A 25,506-nucleotide genomic window follows, 5' to 3' on the forward strand; every position below is an offset into this window, starting at 1 on the left:
ACAAAACACAATACACTTTGGAATCTGTATTAACCTTAAGCTGACAAATATATTTGCCGCAGGTAATTAATTAACAACAACAATAATAATAACAACCCAGAACTAATCACTTAATTAGTTAATCACTAGGTGTCTAGTTTACACAATATGCTAATCACTTCACCGTGATACAACACACACACGTGTGATAATTGAGAAACGCTGCCAGGGGAACTTAATTAATAAAGGAATTACAACTCTATTCCTAACTGGTTAATTTTTAATTAACCCTTAACTACTCATTCAGTAACCTTGTAATACAGACTTAATACTGGTACCTATCACAATAAAGACAATAACCTACAGTTTACCTAGGTCCTCTAGGATGACTGGTTAAGCTTTAATAATTTTAGACAGTGAAGCCTACAATTTACTTCGTCAGTTTACCGGAAACACTGTCTAAGTAATATTGGTATAAATACAGTATTAAAATATTAAAAGTCACATCAATCACATCAAGGTTATACAACAGAGCAGAAATAATATATAATTACCAAGTACAAACGGACTAATGTTCCCTGGGAGCCTTCCTATGTTTCTCCCCGATAACTCTAAATCCTAGCTATTTATTACAAAGCCGAATATCGCCTGGGGGCACAACGCGGCACCTCACGTATCATGAGATATTGCCACAATTCCCAGAGACGTATTTTTCTTTTAGAAGACCAGACTGGTCGTCGCCTAGTTCGCCAGCAATACCCCGATCGTACCGAACTCGCGGAGGTATTACGTAACTACTGGCCACATGGCCTCCGTATCTGGTCTGGGTGTGTATTGCGAACAGCTCGACCACCGTCGCGCGGAGGTATTACGTAACAAAGTACCCACCTAGTCTAAGTGCACACGGCCCTCTAAAACAATTAATATCGCCACAGGCGAAAAGAAATTAAGAGCATGTTCCGTCACACATGGTGTACACAAGGGTAGATCCAGCTTTTGCAAAGAGGGAGTTTTCATTCATGAATTTATAATGTCGTTGGGTAGGTATCACTGTGTGTGTATTTTAGATTGGTTTTTATTACATTTATTTTCATCAATATATCTATTTCATAACTGCAGTTGTGAGGGAATCACTATTTTTACCTTTTACTTTTTACTTTTAATTTAGTATTCTTAGTGATGACCTTATGATTTGAATTTTTTAAAGATGTTGGGTAGGGATGTAAGAACCCCATAAATCTGCCTATAGTATTACAAGGTAAATCGTTTTCCATTGTATGTCATTTTAAAACCATGTTATTGGTTGTTATGGACATAATATAAATAAATTCCACAAGAAAATCAATATTATTTACTTTTGGGCGTATACATATGACATCACTATAGAACGGGTTGTGATATAACATTTTCTAGACACCAATGAACAAAAATTTACTCCGCTGGCAATGCAACTTTGTTAATTTCTAAACATTGACTGTAGTATTTCTTTAGAAGGACAATTCTACGGTAATAAACGGAATATTATATTCCTGTCTACTTGTGCCTTATTATCACATTTCCTCCCCTCTCATCAGGAAAATATGATATTTTAAGCATCCGTGTTGAAAATACAAATATAATATCCTCTATTTATTGTTAGGCAATATGTGATTGTGCCAATTAGTAGGTCAAATGTCCTGTTACTATGCCTTGAAAACTTAGGATGATATAGCTTCCATATTTTATATAAAATGGCAGTTTTTGCACATTCAAGACCTTCAATGTAATAAATACAACAGTCATATAAAATATGGCATGAAACAATGTAACAATTTTATTTACTTCTGTGGATATTATCAATAATATAATTTGTTGGTAATATGTTTTGTAAATTATTCATATTATTTGATTAAAGTTTTTAAAAAAACCCAACCAACCCCCCCCCCAAAACCCCCGAAAACCCCCCCCCCCCCCCCAAAAAAAAAACAACAACAAAAAACCCAAACAAAAACAAAACAAAAAAACAACAAAACAAAAACAAACAAACAAAATACTAGTACGTTTTGTTTGTCCCAAAACTGGTATTATTGTCCCTGTGACTCGAGTGAAACAAATGTTACTGAGGAAACATACTGTCACAGAACCAAAATTCGAATAAGTAGTGCTTTCTTGTAAACCAGATTTGCACTTCACACAGGATAAACATTTTATATATGTTTTCTTCGTCTTATTATTTATAGCGCAGACCACAATACACTTACTTCGTAGGCTTTCTTTTGTTCTATTTTTTCAAACATCAAGTCTTGGTAATAAACTTGTAACTTGGCAAATTGTTTTCCCCTGTGAACGAAAGAAAAAAGATATGTTTTATTTAACGACGCACTCAACACATTTTATATACGGTTATATGGCGTCAGACATATGGTTACGGTCCACGCAGATATTGAGAGAGGAAACCCGCTGTCGCCACTTCATGGGCTACTCTTTTGGATTTAGCAGCAAGGGATCTTTTATATGCACAATCCCACAGACAGAATCGCGCATACTACGGCCTTTGATATACCAGTCGTGGTGCACTGGCTGTGACGAGAAATAGCCCAATGGGCCCACCGATGGGGATCGATCCCAGACCGACCGCGCATGGAAATACGTCCTGCGCGCTCCCCCCCCCCCCCCCCCTCCCGTGAACGAAAATACAAAATAATTTAGACGCGTGAGTTGGAATTTATGCAAGGGTGGGGTTCTACACTGTGAGGAGAGAACTTTATAGTGGGGCTCGAGACACCCTACCCAGCAATATATTGAAATTTTTTTTGCTGTAGCATGGGTGTTTAGACCCCCGACCTCCTCCTGCACACGCACCTGTAATTATATATTTAAAATGATAACTTTAAAAAGTACAAAAGTTACCAATTAGCAATACTGCCTTAGAATACGTCAACAATTAAAAACAAGTAAAATTTGAGTACATGGTAGAGCAAAAATTAAAAGGAAAAGTTAACCGATTCTTCTTTTTTTTCAAGATAATTTACAATTAATGTTGCACAGAAATCAAACCAATTAGACAGCCCAGATAGACGAGGTGTCTGTCCAGGACAGCGTGCTTGAACTTTATTTGGATATAAGCACGGAAATAAGTTGAAATGTTGAAATCAATGAAATGAAATGTTTGCTTAAATACATTGATCAGCTGGACATCTGCATACACCTGTAGCTACAATATCGTTTTCATTCATCTTCCACACACAGTCGACTCAATTTAAATCACACGAACAAGATCTATTTATATCAGTACGTGGTACCGTCTTCTCTCAGTCATCCTGATATCACTGGAATTGGAATGATAGGTGTTGTAGACCCCCCCCCCCCCCCCACCTAGTGGAGAACAGGTAAGTGACATACTGAAATGTATTTTGTGTTGGTAACAGTCCTTCAAAAATGTTCGTTACACGTGGAACTAAATTCAAATTCAAATTCAAAATATTTTATTTGTTCTAGGATTCACCACCCCGTAACAATGAGTGACGAGTTGCATGCATACAACATAAAATAACACACACACACAAACACACACGCACACACACAGAAATACACACATACATACATACACACACACAGACAGACACAGACAGACACACATACACACACAGACAGACATACAGCCAGACACACACACACACACACACACACACATATATATATATATATATATATATATATATATATATATATATATATATATATATATATATATAAATGAAATTATCAATATACATGTACATGCATTTACACGGTAGAACTATATAAATCTAATGTCATAATTTATTCACGAGAAAACGTATCCAAACAGCTCAATTCCCGTGTTATTAAAACATTCTGATCATTACCATATCCTGCTGAGTGCGTTAGTGTATGCAGTGTAATTGTGTTTTATCAATTTGAAGGTATGTCAGTGTTATAGACTGGAAAGTACTCCCCCCAACCATTTTCAAAACAGACTTATCTGTAAGCTAAACATGTGCATTGGGCACAAAGAGAATATCCCATTACCAACTAGCATTCTTGTTTCGAGTACAGTATATATCGATTCTTTGGTATGCTAAACCAAACACCATTGCATAATGCTGTAACAAAGTACAGTAGGCAACTCGGTGCAAATGTTTTGGCTTCAGGTGGTTTCCTTATAGCCTGAATTCACAGTCAGTAAACGTGCCCTTTGTTCTGTATAAATGATGTTTGAATATAAATTAGTTCCTAAAGAATATCTGGATGTATATATTTTGTAGAAAAAAGAAATGTTTTATTTAACGACGCACTCAACACATTTCATTTACAGTTATATGGCGTCAGACATATGGTTAAAGACCACACAGATTTGAGAGGAAACCCGCTGTCGCCACTACATGGGCTACTCTTTCCGATTAGCAGCAAGGGATCTTTTATTTGCGCTTCCCACAGGCAAGATAACACAAACCATGGCCTTTGTTGAACCAGTTATGGATCATTGGTCGGTGCAAGTGGTTTACACCTACCCATTGAGCCTTGCGGAGCACTCACTCAGGGTTTGGAGTCGGTATCTGGATTAAAAATCCCATGCCTCGACTGGGATCCGAACCCAGTACCTACCAGCCTGTAGACCGATGGCCTAACCACGACGCCACCGAGGCTGGTCATATTTTGTAGCTTCCTATATGTTTTCAACAACGAAAATGGGGCTTTAGATAATTCATGTACCAGTACAGATGATAGGTTAGCTGCTACTAACAAGCTATGGTCATCTCTCTTATTTACTGTGATATGTAACAAAGACGTGTATGTGTATATATATATATATATATATATATATATATATATATATATATATATATATATATGATTATATATATATTATTTTGTTACGACTGATTTGTGAATATTATATCCTTTCTTCACCAGTAATTAGATACACGTTTTAGCCTGAAGTAGATCGTGACTGGTACGAACTGTGGCAACATCACTGGTAGCTATGCATCATATATCTGTACTCTCTATAAATATAGATTTAATTGTCCATCACCATGTGAAAATAGAAATGCCACTAAACCAATGAAGCTATTTTCTTATCATAATACCGGAATCTATCTTTACATGCTGTCTCCCGATATGCCGACTCCTATATAAATAAAGTCATTATTTATTGCATATTAGTCATTAATCATAAAGGAAAGGAATGTTTAACGACACCTCAGCACATTTTAAACTAAGATTGTTTGTGTGTAACATGGTTATTTAGACATAAGTCTATTTTTGGTCGAGGAAAAGAGAAAGTGGAAACTTATTGCCACCACATAGGCTACTATATACTGAGTCAAATTAAAAACTTCACAACCGTTTCATCTTGGTTAATTAGCAAATATGACAGAAGAACGTGTTAAATAATGTATTTTTTTTTATTGTACGACGTCCAAAGAAAGAATAGGAATAAAGGTTGAGTCAAAAATCTGTTCGATGCGCCCACAGCATTCGTCAAAACCACAAACAGTCAAAATGGTAATTCACAAGTAGGGTCGTCTGATGAAATCACAGGTTCATTAGCGCGTATGCCCTCCATGTGTACCCACAACTGCAAGGCAACGCCTCGTCAATGACTGCCTGATACGTGTAAAGACTGCGCCATTGTTCCACTAATGAGGCACCAAGTTCCTGCAAAGTTTGTGGAGGGTTCCTAAGAGTACGCAGGCGTCTTCCCAGCACATCCCAGACGTGATCGCTGGGATTCAGGTCTGGCGACCTTGAAAGCCAATCCATGACATTGATGTCCGCGTTCCTCAGGTAATCCGCGTTTGTCAAGATGGCCGTGTGGGGTCTGGCGTTGTCATGCTGAAAGATCAGGCCTGGACCATGAGCTGCCATGAAGGGTACAAGTTCCTGGGCCAGCACCTTGTCGCGGTATGCAGCAGCGTTGACATTGCCACGGATAACAAGTAGTCTAGTACGTCCATTTTCACAGAGACCACCCCAAACCATTACACTTTCGCCTCCTAATCTGTCAACGTCACTGACACAACACTGAGTACGACGTTCACCACGTTGTCTCCAAACCCTCTGCCTGCCATGGGCAAATCACAATGTGAATCTTGATTCATCGCTAAACACGACTCTATTCCATTCCCTCTGAATCCATCGCAAGTGGTGTTGACGTTGACGTCGATGTAATTGGGTCAAAATGGGTCCAAAATATGGGCGCCGTGCGTGGAGGTGAGCAGTTCGCAGCCGATTTCGGATCGTTTTCGCGGACACCCGACGTCTGAAAAGTTCATTACTGGTTGCAGTAGCTATCATGAAACGGTTGCGGAGGTGACGTATCACAATATGACGGTCATCTGCTTATGACGTCACACGTGGTCTACCCGGCCGGTGGTGCCCGTTTGTTGTACTCGTGTCCGCAGATCATAAATTGCCCGTCGACTGCAACCCAACGCCCTTGTAACGTCAGCTACTGACGTTCCCGCGTGCAACATGCCGACGGTACGTTCACGCTGCACGTTTGTGAGGCGTGGCATCGAAACAGGTCGTAACAAATATTGTTTTAATGTGTTTTTTCGTTGTGACCAAGTAACGATAAAAACACATGTGCTATTGTAGTCACGTGGCCAGTGGTATGTGCAAAACCACTTTTGCCTCAACGGTGCTGTGCACGTACTATGGATCGGGTCACGTGGGCTTCAAATGGAGTGTAGACATTGCCATTACAATATTTATTCCTGAAAAATACCTACTTTCAACACTCACTGACTTTAGTCAAATTTTAGATTGTGAAGTTTTTAATTTGACTTAGTTTATTACCAATAAAACAACGAAATATTTTTTTTAGAATAGAATAGATGTAGGCCTATAACGACACCTCAGCACGAAACATACATCGGCTATTGAAAGGAACTTTTAGATGCATTGTCCCATACACAGAATAGTACATACAACGATCTTTGATGTACTGGTGGCGACGAGAACAACGATGAGTCCCTAGAGGTTGATTGATCCTGCGACCCCTCGCGCCTCAGCCAAGAGCAATGTTGAAAGTCGATACGCAACATATTATGGTGGAGACTTAGAGATCAAAGCTAAGCCATTCAGCAATTAACACTACTGAAACCGATACCCATTTATGATGGAAACAAAAATGTAGAGCCAAACAGTCATAAATAAGTGTTCTTTCCAAAATAATTTTGATTAAAAAAAAACACTCTTATAAGATATTCGAAGTAATAGAATACAACTGCAACTGTACTTTTGTATTCGTTATATACCATTAAATTTTATTTCGCACGTTAGATATGTTTCGAACAACATGCTAAGATGGATGTTTTTAAAGGGACATTCCTGAGTTTGCTGCAATTTTAAAGATGTTATCGACTAACGGAGACCTTTTAACTATTGTATTTACATATCAAATATATTTTTCTACATAAAACATTAGTGGCTGTATATTAAACGTGTTTCTGTAAGTTTAATCGTAGAAATATTTTATTAGTGGGAAACATCTTACAATGCAGCAAACTTGGAAATGTCCCTTTAATGGCAACCACCTATTATAATTGAAATAGTCACTGGCGTAGGAAGCGGGGGTGGGGGAGGGGGGTATCAAGGGTGCACGTGCCCCCACTTTTCAGATATTTTGCTTTATATTTGCTTTATAATAGTGTAAAAGTGTGTAAATATAAAAGTGAGCCCCCAACCTTTTGGCATCTTCCTACGCCACTGATAAGTCTTTATTGTAAAAAGAGGGGGTGAGATCTAGCCCAGTCGGTAGAGCAGTCGTCTGAGGTGCTTGGGGACGTAAGATCGAATTCCTTCAGTGGACCCATTCTCTGATTGTGGTTTTCCCTGTCCCAACCAGTGCCCCACAATTAGTTTATCAAACGCTGTGGTGTGTGATGTCCTGTCTGTGGGAAAGTGCACCCAAATGATCTCTTGCTGCTAATGGGAAAACGTACCAGGTTTCCTCTAATACCACACGTAAAATGTTACAGTATTTGTTTTTCATCAGCGAAACAAAACAAACCAAAATAGTAGTGGAAATAAGAGAATTACAATGTACCATAAAATACTATATATGTTTCATGCATAATGATCTGTTTTATTTATAAAAGATGATGACATTTATAAAAAATAAAGCTAGTAAAGGTCTCTTTTCACTTGTTATTGTTATAATATGCTTAAATCTCATAACAAATATTGTAATAAATTATTTATTGCAGTAGATGTTTAAAACAAATCTCAAAATGATAAAATATTAATTTAGTACTTAATTAAAATGTTCTGCAAAATCCTTAAAATGTAATTACAAAAGTGACATCCACCCAGGAGTGATGTATGATATATTAGCAATATTCTAGCATGGATGACATATTGTACTAAAAATGTCATCAAAAGATTTTAAAATTAAATTTGCCACCCACTATCAATGTAAATCGTTTGTAAAGATAAAATAATTATACTAATCGCAAATAAAATACATACTGAATGAGTACTAAAGGTACAACTGCCACCCACACCCCACAAGTCCTGTGATTGGTGAATTAGTTTCATCTATGCAAAAAATGTTTGCAAATTTATTTCATCTAGTACCACTATGTCAAGTAGCCTTGTGCTTGAAACATGTATGAGGTACCTGTAAAACAAAGTACTAAAATTTAGTTTGGAACTAGAGTAACAATAGACGCTACCCGTTGTCTCTGAAATGAGCAGCTTGACCCCGATTTTTTTCTGCTTCACTTTAAGGGTGAGGGTGGTAGTATTTATATCCGTGGTGTTTATGTCAATTGATACGATGCAGGTATGATATTAGTCACATACATGTATGTTACTATTGTGATCTATTGGATTTGATTTGGTAATATACACTCTTAAGGCGGCACAAAGTGCACGACATTGTTAGCTTACGTGTCCATGGTGGTTCCCATAAACAGATAGTTACTCTGTTGTACTCGCATCGTCATCGTATTCTGAAACAAAACAAGAACCAAGTGTCAGTTAAAGTAGTACGTAAACAAAAGAAATACATCGTATGTTCATTAAAACAACATTTAGTTTCTGCGCCGTCAAATAAGCGTAGTAACAAAACATTTACATTTATTAGGCAGGTATCAATTACTATCGAACCGAATGTTTCACGATACACATTCGCAACTACGATTAATTGGCCTTCCATTTTGTGAAATAATGATAAATGAATAAATAAATAAATAATAGTAATAAATAATAGTAGTAATATTCAAAGTAATAAAGTAATAATAGTAATAATAATTAAAGCTCCTAGCAGCAATGAAACATCGAATTCAGTATCACCCAAAAACCTCACCTTAACTATCTGCTATATTTACACCGTTGCTAAGAATGAGGAATGGCTAATCAGTTTTGAAGTGTAGCTTTCTTAATTCAGGATCCCACTAAACCTTGACAGTAAATATGTTTCTAAAATGCGATTTCCCTGACACCTGGGAAACTTATTGCTAGAAGAATCAATGTAATATCCTGAACAGAAACAGAATAATAGGGCTTAAAATATGACGAAAAATTATAAATAAAATATTTTTTGACACCCCCCCAATTTTTTTTAAAAAATAAATAAATAATTAAATAAAAATAAAAATAAAAAATCAGCAGCAAGGGATTCTTTTATATGCACCATCCCACAGACAGGATAGTACATACCACGGCTTTTGTTACATCAGTTGTGGAGCACTGGCTGGAACGAGATATAGCCCAATGGGTCCACCGACGTGGATCGATCCTAGACCGACCGCGCATCAAGCAAAAGCTTTACCACTGGCCTACCGCCCGCTTTAGCAAAAACAGATAACAAGTAGAATAGTTATGGTATTATAATTAAAACACTAAGTTTGTTTATGTTCAGGCTAATAGTTACATAATATATCGAATAATATCGTGATACATGCAGTTGTATACATGTACGAGGTATCGTAAACATGTCGATCGCAATTGTGTGACGGTACGAGACTGTGTTTCAATTGAGCTTTTGAATTTTTATATTGACGTTGATCACTTTATTTTAGCATTTTCCTTAGTTTGACACCCAATAACAGATGTATTTTTCGCGTTGTTGTGTCATTGACCAGTCTTTCATTCAGCCGTACATGCTTGGAGAACAGTAGGGATTTTATCCGTTATCAGTGCACGCAAGAGAAGCTTCCCCTTCACAGAAACGACCCTTGTTGCATATCTGAGTTACTACAGGGTATTCCTCACTCGCCCGCTTTGACTTTTTTGTCAATAATTTGTCACTTGAGTGTTTCAGCTTTACCACTAATTACTATCTGACAACTATTCAATCATCTTTGTTATATTGCGTAGCGATCGAGTGGTATATTCTTGCGCAAAATAAACAAGTAAAACATATGACGTAAATAATACAAAGGCGCTAAAATAAAAAGGGAATTCCCCATTTAAAAGTTCCGGTCCAGATCGCATATATGTGCGATACAAGATACAGAAAATGTCTTGATCACTATAGTAAGATTGAATAGGCATGTAATAAATTATGTTTTACCAAACTCATTGTCAGACACATCGTACCGTGTGCAGGCCAGTGTAATACTTACTGCGTACTGATTTGACGGCCACTGTGCGGACGATAGAGTTGTCTCATACTTCACCTCACTGAAATCAAAAGAGATGCGTACTGAGAGAAACGAAAACCCCAATTATATAATGTCAAATAAATAAAATGCTCCTTCTTCCAGGCTTCAAATTACGGCAACAAAACATAACTACATTACATCTTCCTGAGTTTGTCGCAGTAGGAAGGAGGCCTATAAGGATCCAACCTTTTCGGGGAGAGAGAGAGAGAGAGAGAGAGAGAGAGAGACAGAGAGACAGAGAGACAGAGAGACAGACAGAGAGACAGACAGAGACAGATACAAAGAGGGAGAAAGAGAGACAGACAGGGAGACAAAGTGAGAAGGAGCAGGGGCAAACAGAGAGCACATATTGGAATATTATCCTTGATATATTCTCCAGGCTAAAAAAAAAGTCCGTGTACTAAAATGCTTATTTTGCATGGTTGTGGACAGTCCAGATCATAATGGATAAAAGCCTGTTCCTGGGAATATGTCAAAATGATTACCTGCAGATCACACTGGATAAAAGCCTGACCCTGGTTATTGTAATATATCAAAGTGATTACTTATATGGTTGTGGACAGTCCAGATCACTCTAGATAACAGTCTGTTCATGGTTGTCAGAATATATCAAAGTGATTACCTGCATGGTTGTGGATAGTTCACATCACTCTGGATAACAGCCTGATCATGGTTGTCAGAATATATCAAAGTGATTACCTACATGGCTGTGGACAGTCCAGATCACACTGGATAAAAGCCTGTTCATGGTTGTCAGAATATATCAAAGTTATTACCTACATGGTTGTGGACAGTCTAGATCACATGGATGACAGCCTGATCATGGTTGTCAGAATATATCAAAGTGATTACCTACATGGCTGTGGACAGTCCAGATCACACTGGATAACAGCCTGTTCATGGTTGTCAGAATATATCAAAGTGATTACCTACATGGTTGTAGACAGTCTAGATCACACTGGATAAAAGCCTGTTCATGGTTGTCAGAATATATCAAAGTGATTACCTACATGGTTGTAGACAGTCTAGATCACACTGGATAAAAGCCTGTTCATGGTTGTCAGAATATATCAAAGTGATTACCTACATGGTTGTAGACAGTCTAGATCACACTGGATAAAAGCCTGTTCATGGTTGTCAGAATATATCAAAGTGATTACCTACATGGTTGTGGACAGTCCAGATCACACTGGATAAAAGCCTGTTCATGGTTGTCAGAATATATCAAAGTGATTACCTACATGGTTGTAGACAGTCTAGATCACACTGGATAAAAGCCTGTTCATGGTTGTCAGAATATATCAAAGTGATTACCTACATGGCTGTGGACAGTCCAGATCACACTGGATAACAGCCTGTTCATGGTTGTCAGAATATATCAAAGTGATTACCTACATGGCTGTGGACAGTCCAGATCACACTGGATAAAAGCCTGTTCATGGTTGTCAGAATATATCAAAGTGATTACCTACATGGCTGTGGACAGTCCAGATCACACTGGATAAAAGCCTGTTCATGGTTGTCAGAATATATCAAAGTGATTACCTACATGGCTGTGGACAGTCCAGATCACACTGGATAAAAGCCTGTTCATGGTTGTCAGAATATATCAAAGTGATTACCTACATGGCTGTGGACAGTCCAGATCACACTGGATAAAAGCCTGTTCATGGTTGTCAGAATATATCAAAGTGTTTACCTACATGGCTGTGGACAGTCCAGATCACACTGGATAAAAGCCTGATCATGGTTGTCAGAATATATCAAAGTGATTACCTACATGGTTGTGGACAGTCCAGATCACACTGGATAAAAGCCTGTTCATGGTTGTCAGAATATATCAAAGTGATTACCTACATGGTTGTGGACAGTCCAGATCACATGGATAACAGCCTGTTCATGGTTGTCAGAATATATCAAAGTGATTACCTACATGGTTGTGGACAGTCCAGATCACACTGGATAAAAGCCTGTTCATGGTTGTCAGAATATATCAAAGTGATTACCTACATGGTTGTGGACAGTCCAGATCACATGGATAACAGCCTGTTCATGGTTGTCAGAATATATCAAAGTGATTACCTACATGGTTGTGGACAGTCCAGATCACATGGATAACAGCCTGTTCATGGTTGTCAGAATATATCAAAGTGATTACCTACATGGTTGTGGACAGTCTAGATCACATGGATAACAGCCTGACCATGGTTGTCAGAATATATCAAAGTGATTACCTACATGGCTGTGGACAGTCTAGATCACATGGATAACAGCCTGATCATGGTTGTCAGAATATATCAAAGTGATTACCTACATGGCTGTGGACAGTCCAGATCACACTGGATAAAAGCCTGTTCCTGTATTTCGGGTAGATTCTTCACACATTTTTCTGCAAAGTAAATATTGCGTTAACTTTATTCTAACTTTCCCATCGTAACAATACTAACATAGTCATATAAATTATTATATTTACTGTAGGCACTTATAACAAATCGCATAAGACTTTTCAGAGTGAGTGACACTAACAAAGATGAATCTATGCTTAACACAATATCACAGTCTCTTGACCTGCTAAAGAAAATCGGCATGAACATGACACAAGCTGATATTAGTATCGCGCACAGACTTGGAAACTACAACGAGAAGAAACCTAGGCCCGTTGTTGTGAAGTTCGTGAGAAGAGTTCACAACATAGAATCAATCCAAAAATATCGGAAGCTAAAGGGATCGCAAGTAGGAATCACCGAGGACTGGACCAAGGACAGCTGTTCTTTCTTGCAAAAGTGAAAGAACATAATAACGTTGAGCCTGCGTGGACGCGTGACGGGATTATTATACACTGAAACCATAACTGTTTGAAAAATGTTTATATTCGTGACAATGAAAATCAGTATGCTCACACAAATCTTATTTTAACATTGTACTATAATACTTAGATCTCCAGATCAAATAATAATTTTAAAAAATCTCTTAGAAGAGCATTTAAAATTTATACTAGATTCAGAACCAATTTTTTTTCAGATTTGATTATCTGCCTTGGAGTAAGTTGATAATTTATTTTATTGTTAAAGCTTCTATTACCCAACGTTACTAGCTAAATAAAATGCTGGATTACAGATTGTAGGAATACATCCAATATACATATTGTATTCATCTGGATTAGAAAATGATGCAAGAACATAGAATGAATGAATGAATGAATGAATGTTTAACGACACCTCGGCATGAAGAATACATCGGCTATTGGGTGTCAAACTTTGGTAATGCAAACAAATAAGGTGACGATCAACATCAATATAAAAATTCAAGATTTAAATAAAGTAAAGAACTGTGCAAAAATACAAATGTCACAGATAGATACTGACTTTTACTCAAAATTTCAATTTGTGCTGTATTGGCCATTCTCAAAGAGAATGTTACACCCCTGCACCACGGTGAGGTTACAGCACCCGCAAGGGCAAGAAAATAGATGTTGGGGGTAGTTATGTCATTTAAAAATAGTTCTTTTCAGTAATTGATCAAAAATAAATGTGTGAAAGCTGCATGATAATTCCAGATATCACAACCATTAAAACCTCCAGCTACAGTAGGCCATAAATAAAATATAGTCAGGAATATTGGTGGCTGTCTGTCAATAGTTTTGATGGTTCGTTATGAAAATCAGCATAGCCGATGGATTTGAAATTCTCACACCTGCTAACTTGAAGACTTAAATTTTGTCAATTAATATTATCCTCATAAACATGAAATAATAATACAAAGTGTACTATTCACGTTCGCGATATTTAATCTTTAAATTCAATCTCTTTCCTGCCATCTTTATTTCTTTTTTCTTTCTTTCTTCGCTGTTACCCCCCCCCCCCCCCCACCACCACCAAATGGTTTTTTTTTCTTCATATTCTATTAGTAGTGTAATACATTATATATATATATATATATATATATATATATATATATATATATATATATATATATATATATATATGCATGTAAATGCATTTGTTTTTGTAAGGTAGTGATATCAGGACCCCAACCTTGGCACTACCAATTTTTTTTCTGGACTTAATAAACTTTATTAAAAATTTAAACCAAATAAAATAATACAAATGTGGACTCAAATGACAATCTGATATGCCACATAAAAAAGACAATCGAGACATGGTGTAATGTGGATCTATCATGTGGTGCAGATACTACACTAAATGATGCAAATGTACCCCACCCATTTCACAATATACGGTATAGCAATACCTTCCCTTGCCATCAAAGCAGAACACACATGTAAACGATTTTGGAAATTACATAACAGGAAGACTACTAAATTTATGTCCATTCTGAGATAAGTAAAACCAGATTGTTTGGAATTCCTTTTACATAAAAAAAGAAAGAAATGTTTTACTTAACGACGCACTCAACACATTGCATTTACGATTATATGGCGTCAGACATATGGTTAAGGATCATATTGAGAGAGGAAACCCGCTGTCGCCACTTCATGGGCTAATATTATCGATTAGCAGCAAGGGATCTTTTATATTTTATATGCACCATCCCACAGACAGGGTAGTCATACCACGGCCGTTGATATACCAATCGTGGTGCACTGGCTGGAATGAAAAATAGCCCAAATGGCCCACCGACAGGGATCGATCCCACACCGACCGCGCATCAAGCGAGCGCTGTACCACTGGGCTACGTCCCGTCCCTTTTACATAAAACGTCATGGACTTGGCCTAAATGTCGATTCATCTGAAACCAATATATACAATTTTAAAATATTAATACATTCCAGATGTCTAGTGTATTTAATGCAGGACAACTTAAGTAATAACCTTTATCAGTTTTTGTCATATCACATATGTTTGTCTCGCCCACCACGTAGAAGAATGGCACAGCGCAGCCACAGTGCAGTATGCTGAGCCGCTGGTAGCAGGACTTCATACACGAGAGCTTGGAATACGTCGTGTTTTTGTACAGTACGTACAAGTCGGGTTCCTTTCCTTCAATGGCGCAACTGCCGTGAGGGGCGGGCAGACGACCTATATCTACCTGTGAAACAGAACAAACAGTCCAAAATACAGTATATGTACAAGGAATAGATTTTTGGGGTGTATAATAATTAAGAGTTGACAACCAGAACTGGGGCATAATTCACAAAGTGCTCTTAGGCTTTGCTAGACAACAAAGCATCCTCTTTGTAAGTCTTTTAGCATTGCACTGCGAGATCACAAAGTTGCGAGAGTTTAGTGAATTAGGCTCCTGGCCCTGTTTAAAATCAGTCAACAACCTGCGTCTTTTTTTTAACAATTGTTAAACAAAGAGTAGTAGAATATATCACCGTTGTCAGGTAAGACAATTTCAAACCAAGGGGAAAATATAGCTTTTTTGGTGTTGGTTTTTGTGTGAGGGTCAAGGTTTACTGAGACCATCACAAAATATTTTGTCTCCCGGTTTGAAACTGCTTTATTTATATACCTCACAGTAATGATAGCTTATCATCTGCTTCCCTCTTGATTAGAAAAGCGAAATATTTCTAAACTAGAAGCAATCTTTCCTTCTTGACCCACTGTACATAGTGTGCCTACATACTCAATTAACCATATTCGCCAATACATACAGACGCCAGAACTGTTATAAACGGAGCTCAAGTTAACAGTTTAAACTAGGCGTACAGTGCGCCTAAACTAAGAAAACTAGGGGGAATATTTATTTTATGAGCACACTTTTGATTGATAAAAATGTAAAAATCAAAATAACTTATGAACATTTAGATATTTTGTTTTCCACACAAAAAGAAAAAACAAAGAAGAAATTTTGTCTTCAAATTCAGTTGGCGATAATATGTTTGGAAAGATGATATTTACTCTTATTTAAATCATTTCATAAATCAACTGCTGAGTTTATTAATAATGATGATGATGATGATGACGACGACGACGTCAACTATGATGATGATGGTAGTGGCGTTGAAAATGCTAAAACGATGAATAAGATGGCTATGAAGCAAACTATTTTTACCTTTCTGATTCCAATAGACGTTTCGTATCCAGGCGGGATGGAGATACCCTGGTCCTCGGGGAAGGGCATGGAGTTGCGTGGGTGGATCAGAACGCGCACCCCGGCAGCGGGACTTAAGGCACCGATATACTCAGTCTGTTCAATGTACAGCTCAAGTGACAGACCTGTGAAATAGTGGCCGATAGTTATAGAGCTCATAGAGTTAGTAATAGTTTTCTATGTATGTATACTATCAAAATCACTGGTAGATCACTGCATAGGCGGCGCGTAGCATTGGAAATCATTTTCTGTTGATTTGAAATATGGATACCACCATAGAAGCGTAACATTAATAATCATTTTCTTGTATTTATAATATTGAAATCGTTGATAGACCATCGCATAGGCGGCGCTTGGAGCTCGTCAACAATTCTCACGAAACTTGTGCCCGTTCAGACTCAAACATTGAAAAAAAGTTTTAAATTTATTGTTAAAATACTAATCTTTTGTCAAGAACAATCTTAGTAGTATATTCTCGCAGACAATTAGGACTCGGGATCTTGAAACAAAGTTAGCACTGCATGAGATTGAAAAGAGACCACACTCATATTTGGTAATCTACAAGATAGGACTAAGTGTTCAATATATGGCACTGTGAAATTATATATGCAATATCCATCATACCAAGTGGTTGTATTGTCTTCACGTGTATTGTACTAGTCACTTTAAAGGGACATTCCTCAGTTTGCTGGATTGTAAGATGTTTCCGACTAATACAATGTTTCTACGATTAAACTTACATATTAAATAATATTATATTTTCTTGTTTAGAATATCAGTGTCCATATATTCAATGTGTTTCTGGTAGTCTTAATATTTGTAAGAAGCCCAAACTGGATTTTCTCTTCAAATAATTTCGTACATACGAAAACAAAATATTTTAGGAAATAAAATGAAATCTAACCCAGTACAAATATTAGAATGATCAGAAACACGTTTAATATAGAGCCACTAATATTTTATGCAGAAAAATATATTTGATATGTAATTACAATTGTTAAAAAGTCTCTGTTAGTCGATAACATCTTAAAAATTGCAGCAAACTCAGGAATGTCCCTTTAAACTGTAATTGAACAGATTGCAAATACACAGAATCCAAATTCACCACATTAGCACATAACAGAATAGGAACTAACCAATTCAAAACTTTACGTAACTACCTAAAAACTACAAGTTCTATAAAGTGATGAATTATACTCTAAATTAAGTATACGCCAGGATTGTCACAGAACTCCATTTAACTGTCAATCCTAACGTAGAGCATGTCATATTTCTTAAATTTGAATTGGACAAAAGTTAACGCAGATTACCTTCCTTGGTAACGTAAATTGCAAAATGAACATAGCATTTCCTTGTTCATAATAGTAAGGGGCCGTCCATAATTTTCAACATTTTCACGAGCGTACAAACTGTACACTTTTGACCACCCCCTCCCCCCCTAAAAGTGTACATTCCCAAATGAAAAATGTTGATCGACATTTTTCATTTTTAAAAAAAGTGTACGCTGGCCCCCTCCCCTCCCGCCCCACCCACCTCGCGTACGGTTTGTACGGTCGTGAAGATGTTGAAAATTATGGACGGCCCCTGACTATTAAAATATAGAATTTAACAACGTTCTCTTTGGGGTTTTATTTAATAATAAATACTTTGGACTAAAATCCCATTATTTGTCACGCAGATTAGTGTTGCAGTCAAACTACATCTACCAATTACCGGTCTCGGTGGCGTCGTGGCAGGCCATCGGTCTACAGGCTGGTAGGTACTGGGTTCGGATCCCAGTCGAGGCATGGGATTTTTAATCCAGATACCGACTCCAAACCCTGAGTGAGTGCTCCGCAAGGCTCAATGGGTAGGTGTAAACCACTTGCACCGACCAGTGATCCATAACTGGTTCAACAAAGGCCATGGTTTGTGCTATCCTGCCTGTGGGAAGCGCAAATAAAAGATCCCTTGCTGCCTGTCGTAAAAAGAGTAGCCTATGTGGCGACAGCGGGTTTCCTCTAAAAACAGTGTCAGAATGACCATATGTTTGACGTCCAATAGCCGATGATAAGATAAAAAATCAATGTGCTCTAGCGGCGTCGTTAAATAAAACAAACGTTTACATCTACCAATCGTAATACTATGCCCGCTTGTCAATCATAAGCCACGCCTAGGCCGCGTTTATAGTAATAACTATATCTGTCAATCATATGCCGTCACATACTGTAGTATAAATGAATAAGTATCTCTCCGTCGACAGGGTCAGAGGTCAGAGTTTTTAAAGGCATATTGTCACAGGCCACTTACTTATTAAATGGCCTAACAAAATATTATCTGAAAAAATATATATTTGATTTGTCCCTAAATGTATGTTCATTCAACCATCTACGTAACCACCATACTCCACTTATTAATGATATTTTGTAAAAGTAAATGAATTTTGGCAATGGTCCATAATTCAAAATCTAATACTGCCAAGATGGTTGATTTGAATTTGTCTCCTTCATTTTTCAATTAAGATGATGCGATAGCTAGATTTGGTTTCCAAACATTAATGTAATTTTCATTTATTATCCATTTTTAGAGAAATAAGGTCTTTAAATCTGTGACAGTATGCCTTTAACGTGCACATTCAGAACAAGCTATCGATACTTATCCATTTTATACTACTGACTTTTATGTCCATAGCCGATAGACACAGGCTCTAGGTCAATTCACTTCACTGCACATGCGCAAACGTGTACCATGTCAGGTAACCCAATATCTGAAAATTATCTATATATTTTAGTCTATATATATGTAACGTTTTATGCTTTTATCACAAAATGCCCAGTTGTTACAATATTTGAAGCTATGTCGACCCCACTGAAATATTTGAACTATGTTTTTTTTTTTTTGTAAAAACATACTGGGTCACGTGACCTGATATTCACAAAATTATGACCACCACACCAGGGTTCATAATAAACTAGATGTAAAAAGCTTTTAGATACCTACGATGTAACCACATGACGTTTGGGACCAGATTTCAGAAATAGAAATTAGAAAAGGTCAGAAGAAGTTTATGTAAAAAATATGCTAATTAAAAAAACCCAACCCAAAACCCAACAATTTATTTAGCAAATATATAATTTTCATGATTACTGAAATCAAAAGGTGATTTACCATCGTTTTAAAAACCTTTACTGATAATAAAAAGGAAATTTTAAATAGAGATATAGCTATTTATTTAGAAATAATATTATGAGTTTTTCAAATAGAAATGTATTGAGGTCATGTGACGTCATTGAAAAAAACTTGACCATATTTGGCCACCATATCAGGCCCCACATCATAAACAAGACATACACATGTAGTAAGCTTTCAAATAAGCTATAGTATAGTTATTTGACTGTTGGGAGCATTAAACCGAAAAAAAAAAACCCCGTAGCCCTCGACGCTCTACTATATTAACAAGATGGAGAGAGACGACAGTCAGTCTATAATAAGGTGCTTGGATGAAGTATAGTGTTTGTGAAATGATAATTGTTCTGTGTTTTTAATAATTAGTTTGTGACCGTTATACAATGTGGATAAACCGACGTAAGATTACCGTATACAGGTCCAGAAAACTGCGTCGTGACGTTAACGGTGTTGTCCTGTCCATTGAACGTGAAGCAGTTTCCATACTTGTGGTTAAGAAATCTCGTAAAGTTTCTGTCGGGGAAAAAATGTAATAGAATCTTTCAACACATAGAATCGCAGTGCGTATACTATATTATCTTGCCTTTTTTCAATAATTATAGAATGTTATCTATCTATCTATCTATCTATATCTATATCTATATCTATATATATATATATCTATATATATATATATATTATAGAAACCACCCATCTATGTTTAAATTAATACAGCTATTATCTACTACTGATGTACATGAATGATGTAATCTAGGAAAATACCTATACAAAATGTTTAAAAGACGAGAATCAAAGTTACATAGTTTTACACAGAGTTCTATTCACATTTTATATTCTCCTTATGTGTATTTTTAAAGTGATACTTTCCGTTATGCCATTATTATGCAATTACATGTATAATTTCTGTCTGAAACTGATGAAAACTTAAAGTCAATAAAGAATTGAATTGAATTGAAATAGTAAACACAATATAATCTAACAAAACCATTTATCTATCTATCTATCTATCTATCTATCTATCTATCTATCTATCTGTCTATCTATCTGTCTATCTATCTATGTATTTGTTAGGTATCAATAACGAGGAGCCAATTTGAGAAAACATCTATCTGTCTATCTATCTGTCTATCTATCTATGTATTTGTTAGGTATCAATAACGAGGAGCCAATTTGAGAAAACATATTAAGTTTACATCTGCGCCTAGCAGTTTTATTGATCATACGTTTACATGTGTTTGGAATCTATTTTACTCAGAAAATTACATCATTACTGAAGTGGGAGCACTTTAGGTTACACACCACCATTAATTACTCCATGTAGTTCAATACATGTTCTAAGGTTACACACCACCATTAATTACGCCATGCATTTCAATACAATTTCTATGTCAGAATATATTCTGTGAAAAATACAACACTGTCGAGAGGGTTATGTACCGTGTAAAAATCAATTAATGGACCCTATGCCCGACCACCGCCTCGTGTTGCTGTTATACAAGTGGCACCATACCACCTGCAGGGTGTATACTACCAAATCAAATCCCATAGACGACAATAGTAACATATGTGGCTAAAACTCCTACCTGAAGAGTATCAATCGACATAAACCCCACGAATATAAATAATACCACCCCTCACCCAGAAAAAATTGGGGGTCAATGCTCATTTCTGAGAAAACGGGTAGTGTCTATGACTACCCTAGTTCTACACAAAATTTGAGTACTTTTTTTTACAGGTACCCCGTACATGTTTCAAGCACAAGGCTACTTGACACAGTGATACTAGATGAAATAAAATTGCATAATTGTTTTGCCCAGATGAAACTATTTGTTTTTACAACCAACACGCTCACATTTATCACCAATCACAGGACTTGTGGTGTTCACTTCTCTAACAAAAGCCGGAAGTTATTTGGTTTAGTACTATCTGCACAGTTGGTATCAGTTAGTACTACATATAACAAGTTACTTCAAACCAATCGGTTATTTAAATACTACAGAGGTCAACCTACGTGTTTTCATCAAATAAAGATTTCAAAAAGCATATCAAAGTATTTTTGTTACGAGGAACTATATCCAAAACCGGACTATATTAAGCTGATACAGCAAGTAACAACACAACAAATGGGTGTGTGTTGCCTTTAAAGACAAAAAAAAAAAAAAAAAAAAAAAAAAAAATATATATATATATATATCAGCTATACTGTTACTAGTAATAATAATTGTGGTTTAGTCAAAGATTTACGTTTACGTGCAAAACTAAGCTTACGATGTTTTGTAAAATTGGGTCCAGAGCGGTTTCACTTTATAATGAAATTCAGAACATTTAACATGGGTATTTAACAGTGACTGCATGACGCAGTGGAAGCATACACGCACACTGTGCCAAACACACATTTACGACTAGCACATTTTCCCCATTGGATAATTATTAAGCAAAACCTTGTTGTTACTCCAAAGTGGAATGGTCTGTATGTTGTTGAAATATTACTGTCTTTTTAGCTCCACTCATTCAACGTAAAACTGTGCCCTCAAACCGTTCACAGCATCTCAACAAAAACGTTTTACCTCCTGCAAATACCTCATTTGTGACTTGTTATGCATGGAAAACCAATTTACTACATAACGAAGCGTATTATCTTGTTCTAATATGTTGATTTTGCAATTTCGCAGCCCTAAGTCATTTTCGCCGATAAACCTTCATCCGTAAAAAGTGTTTTTCTCGCCTTACAGCCTGTCAGTCCAGATAGTCCGGTGGCTTAGCGCTATTATTGAACATAATCTATACCCGGCGGATAAAAATACCAAATTTTGCTCCCATAGTCAACTAATTAAGTTGAAATGTTTAATGCATTCATATAAAATGCCAGAAAACCCCCCAAGATGCCCGCAAAATAGTATAAAATGTCACTTTTATCAAGTTCTACAAGTAGTAAAAATGTCAAGTTACAAAATAAGGGTTTTGGGAGTCACTGAATCTGATTTTAAACTTTGCACCAGCATATTATTTAAAGTACCAGTAAATAGTTTATATAATTGGATCACAAAGGCTGGATGTTGCGTGGGACACCTACATTGTCTATTCACTCTGATCCTATCCAGAAGCTAGAGGGATTCACAGTTATTTAGTACGACCAAACCAGCCCTCTGAGTTCTATCAACCAGACAAGAAAGGAGTTCTTCCGTGTGAAACATCGCTCAATGGACAAACGTCCACCTACAGAGACGAGAAGTGTATCAAGCTGGAATTTGGACGACCAGTATACAAACACTGCAAGAGATTCCTTCCACTAAGGGATTAGCATTTACTGCAATTGCCGATGATTTGCATGAACCAAGGGTTCAAGTTCATGGTATCCAGAGCATACAGGGAATTAATTAAATGTTCCTGAAAACGAGACTACCAAATGTCAATGCAGCAAAGCAAATCTTACACAATTTCAGGTATGTCACATACACAACACCGTATTTAGTCTACAAAACACCCTGGTGATGTATTATAATAACATCATGACTAACAAGAAGTTGATAGTTATTGAAATATATGACTCATTATGGTTTATTAATTGACAATGATAGCATTGGTATAAGAGATTGGATATGTAGTGGAAATTGGTTGTGTGGGGTAGTTCTTTCTAGAAGAAATACGGTTTGAGTAATACTCAATGTTCTGATAGTGTTATAATATACTAAATCAGACTTAGTGACCCAAAGAAATACATTGTGTCACAAAAATGTGGCCTTATTACGTCTCCTAGAACTCGAGAAAGTAATCTGTATTCATACATATCGGCCATCTTGGATTTTAGGGTTTTACGTACATACCAACAATAATTCAAGAGGGCTTCTAGGCTAAAATTAATTAGTAGACCCAAATGGACCACCATACAAAATTTGGTGCTTTTATCCGCCAGGTATTGATAATTTCACTAAGCTACCCGACTAAGATGATAGTTGGCTTCGACCCTGTTATCAAGCACATTAGATACAATAATTTAATTACGTCAACTTTCATGTTTCCCGAAATGTGTAAACAAAATTGTATAGATTGTTTTCTTTGCTGGAATTAGAGCTCGTTTAATATTTTACCTTAATTTTGATCAGTCGAATCTATTATCATTGGAGGTGGGACGTAGCCCAGTTGTAAAAGCTCTCGCTTAATGCGTGCTCGGTCTGAGATCGATTCCCGTCGGTGGGCCCACTGGGCTATTTCTCGTTCCAGCCGGTGCACCACGACTGGCATACCAAAGGCCGTGGTATGTATTACCCTGTCTTTGGGATGGTGCATATAAAAGATCCCTATAGTAATAAACAGAATATTACATTCGTGTCCATGACAGACGATGTTTATGACACTTATATGGTAATATGATAATTTAGGCAGTCGTGTCGAAAAAAAATCGTCTGTCAGTGTCATGGACACTCATATAATATCCTCTATTTATACACCTCACAACGGTGATTGAATCGTTTTCTTACCCATTTAATTAAAGTTACAAAACACTCATTTTGTAAACTAAGATATGTTTATTCCAAACACTTTACTTACAAACTCATTTAATCATACGCGGAAACATATAGTCTGTTACTACTACTACTGCTGTTGCTATTGCTGCTGTTGCTTCTGCTGCTTCTGCTGCTGCTACTACTACTACTACTACTACTACTACTACTACTACTACTACTACTACTACTACTACTACTACTACTACTCCATTAATAATAGTAAACCACTTACTTAGGTGAACACATAAATCCTGCCATTTTGCACGATACAATAAAATCTGATATTTTGTGTCCCCCGCGCATCACTGTTCTCTCCGGGTGTCGCTTGGAGAAGGAGGCGTACGCCATGGCGGCCCTGTAGTCGTCGTCCCGCTCCTTGTAGAACTTGGATGACAGTTTCGAGTCCTCCAACATGTCCCACTTGTTGAAGGTGTTGTTCTGAAACACCAAGTTCCAGTCCATGCTCGCCTGTCGTCTTCTCCGTATTTTATCTCCTGGTGTAGGTGGAGGAGGCCGAGGAGGTTGGATGTCAGTAGTGGAGTCTCCATATGATGTGTAGGAGGCTGTCGATTTGTCAGCAGAAGATGCGGTAGGAGGAGATTGGGTGGCGGTAGTAGTGGAGTCTTTGTTGGCTGAATTTGAGGTTGTTGTCTGGTCAGCAGCAGGAGGAGGTGGGGGAGGGTAGATGTTTGTGTTGGTGTTATCCGTTATTTCCAACTCTACAGAGCAGAAACAAGATATGACAATTAAAAAGGGTCTTGCTCCTCTTACACGATGACATAGTATTTCTAGTCAAAACATAGTCTATTTCATGCTATGAACATTCCTTCACATGTAGTCACGAAAAATTTAGTTCTGACCTATAATCAACGCAAATTCACTCACTTGCAACACCATTATCAAAACCTGGCCAAATAACCACGATATCAAAACGTAGTAACCTGATATTCATTATAGACTATTACTTAAAATCCGAACCACATTATTAACAACTACGATAATTGACTCTCCTACCTTTAATTACCTTTAGAATTTTCTCCACGTTTTGTCCAGATCTAAGTTGTCAAAACCCCCAATACAATGACATGGATATGTCGAAGAACCTTTTATAAATCTATGACATAATTCAACTTAAGTACCGATACAGTTTTGGAAATGTATTTATATGTTTTAAATTATTA

General features: G+C 36.9%; 1 protein-coding gene across 1 annotated transcript in view; it reads right to left on the reverse strand.

The window, feature by feature from the left end:
• Positions 1–25,506, reverse strand: part of LOC121387969 (degenerin-like protein asic-1) — a 35,438-nt gene that overhangs the window by 1,641 nt on the left and 8,291 nt on the right. The window contains exons 2-9 of the mRNA XM_041519155.1: positions 24,558–25,044; positions 20,230–20,333; positions 16,617–16,780; positions 15,431–15,647; positions 12,913–12,987; positions 10,560–10,639; positions 8,881–8,942; positions 2,220–2,298 (exon numbers count right to left, since the gene is read on the reverse strand). Of these exons, the coding sequence (XP_041375089.1) occupies positions 2,220–2,298; positions 8,881–8,942; positions 10,560–10,639; positions 12,913–12,987; positions 15,431–15,647; positions 16,617–16,780; positions 20,230–20,333; positions 24,558–25,044 (1,268 nt within the window). The remainder of the gene's footprint in view (positions 1–2,219; positions 2,299–8,880; positions 8,943–10,559; positions 10,640–12,912; positions 12,988–15,430; positions 15,648–16,616; positions 16,781–20,229; positions 20,334–24,557; positions 25,045–25,506) is intronic.

Source organism: Gigantopelta aegis, chromosome 2, assembly GCF_016097555.1.
Source record: "Gigantopelta aegis isolate Gae_Host chromosome 2, Gae_host_genome, whole genome shotgun sequence".
NCBI classification, from domain to species: Eukaryota; Metazoa; Mollusca; class Gastropoda; order Neomphalida; family Peltospiridae; genus Gigantopelta; species Gigantopelta aegis.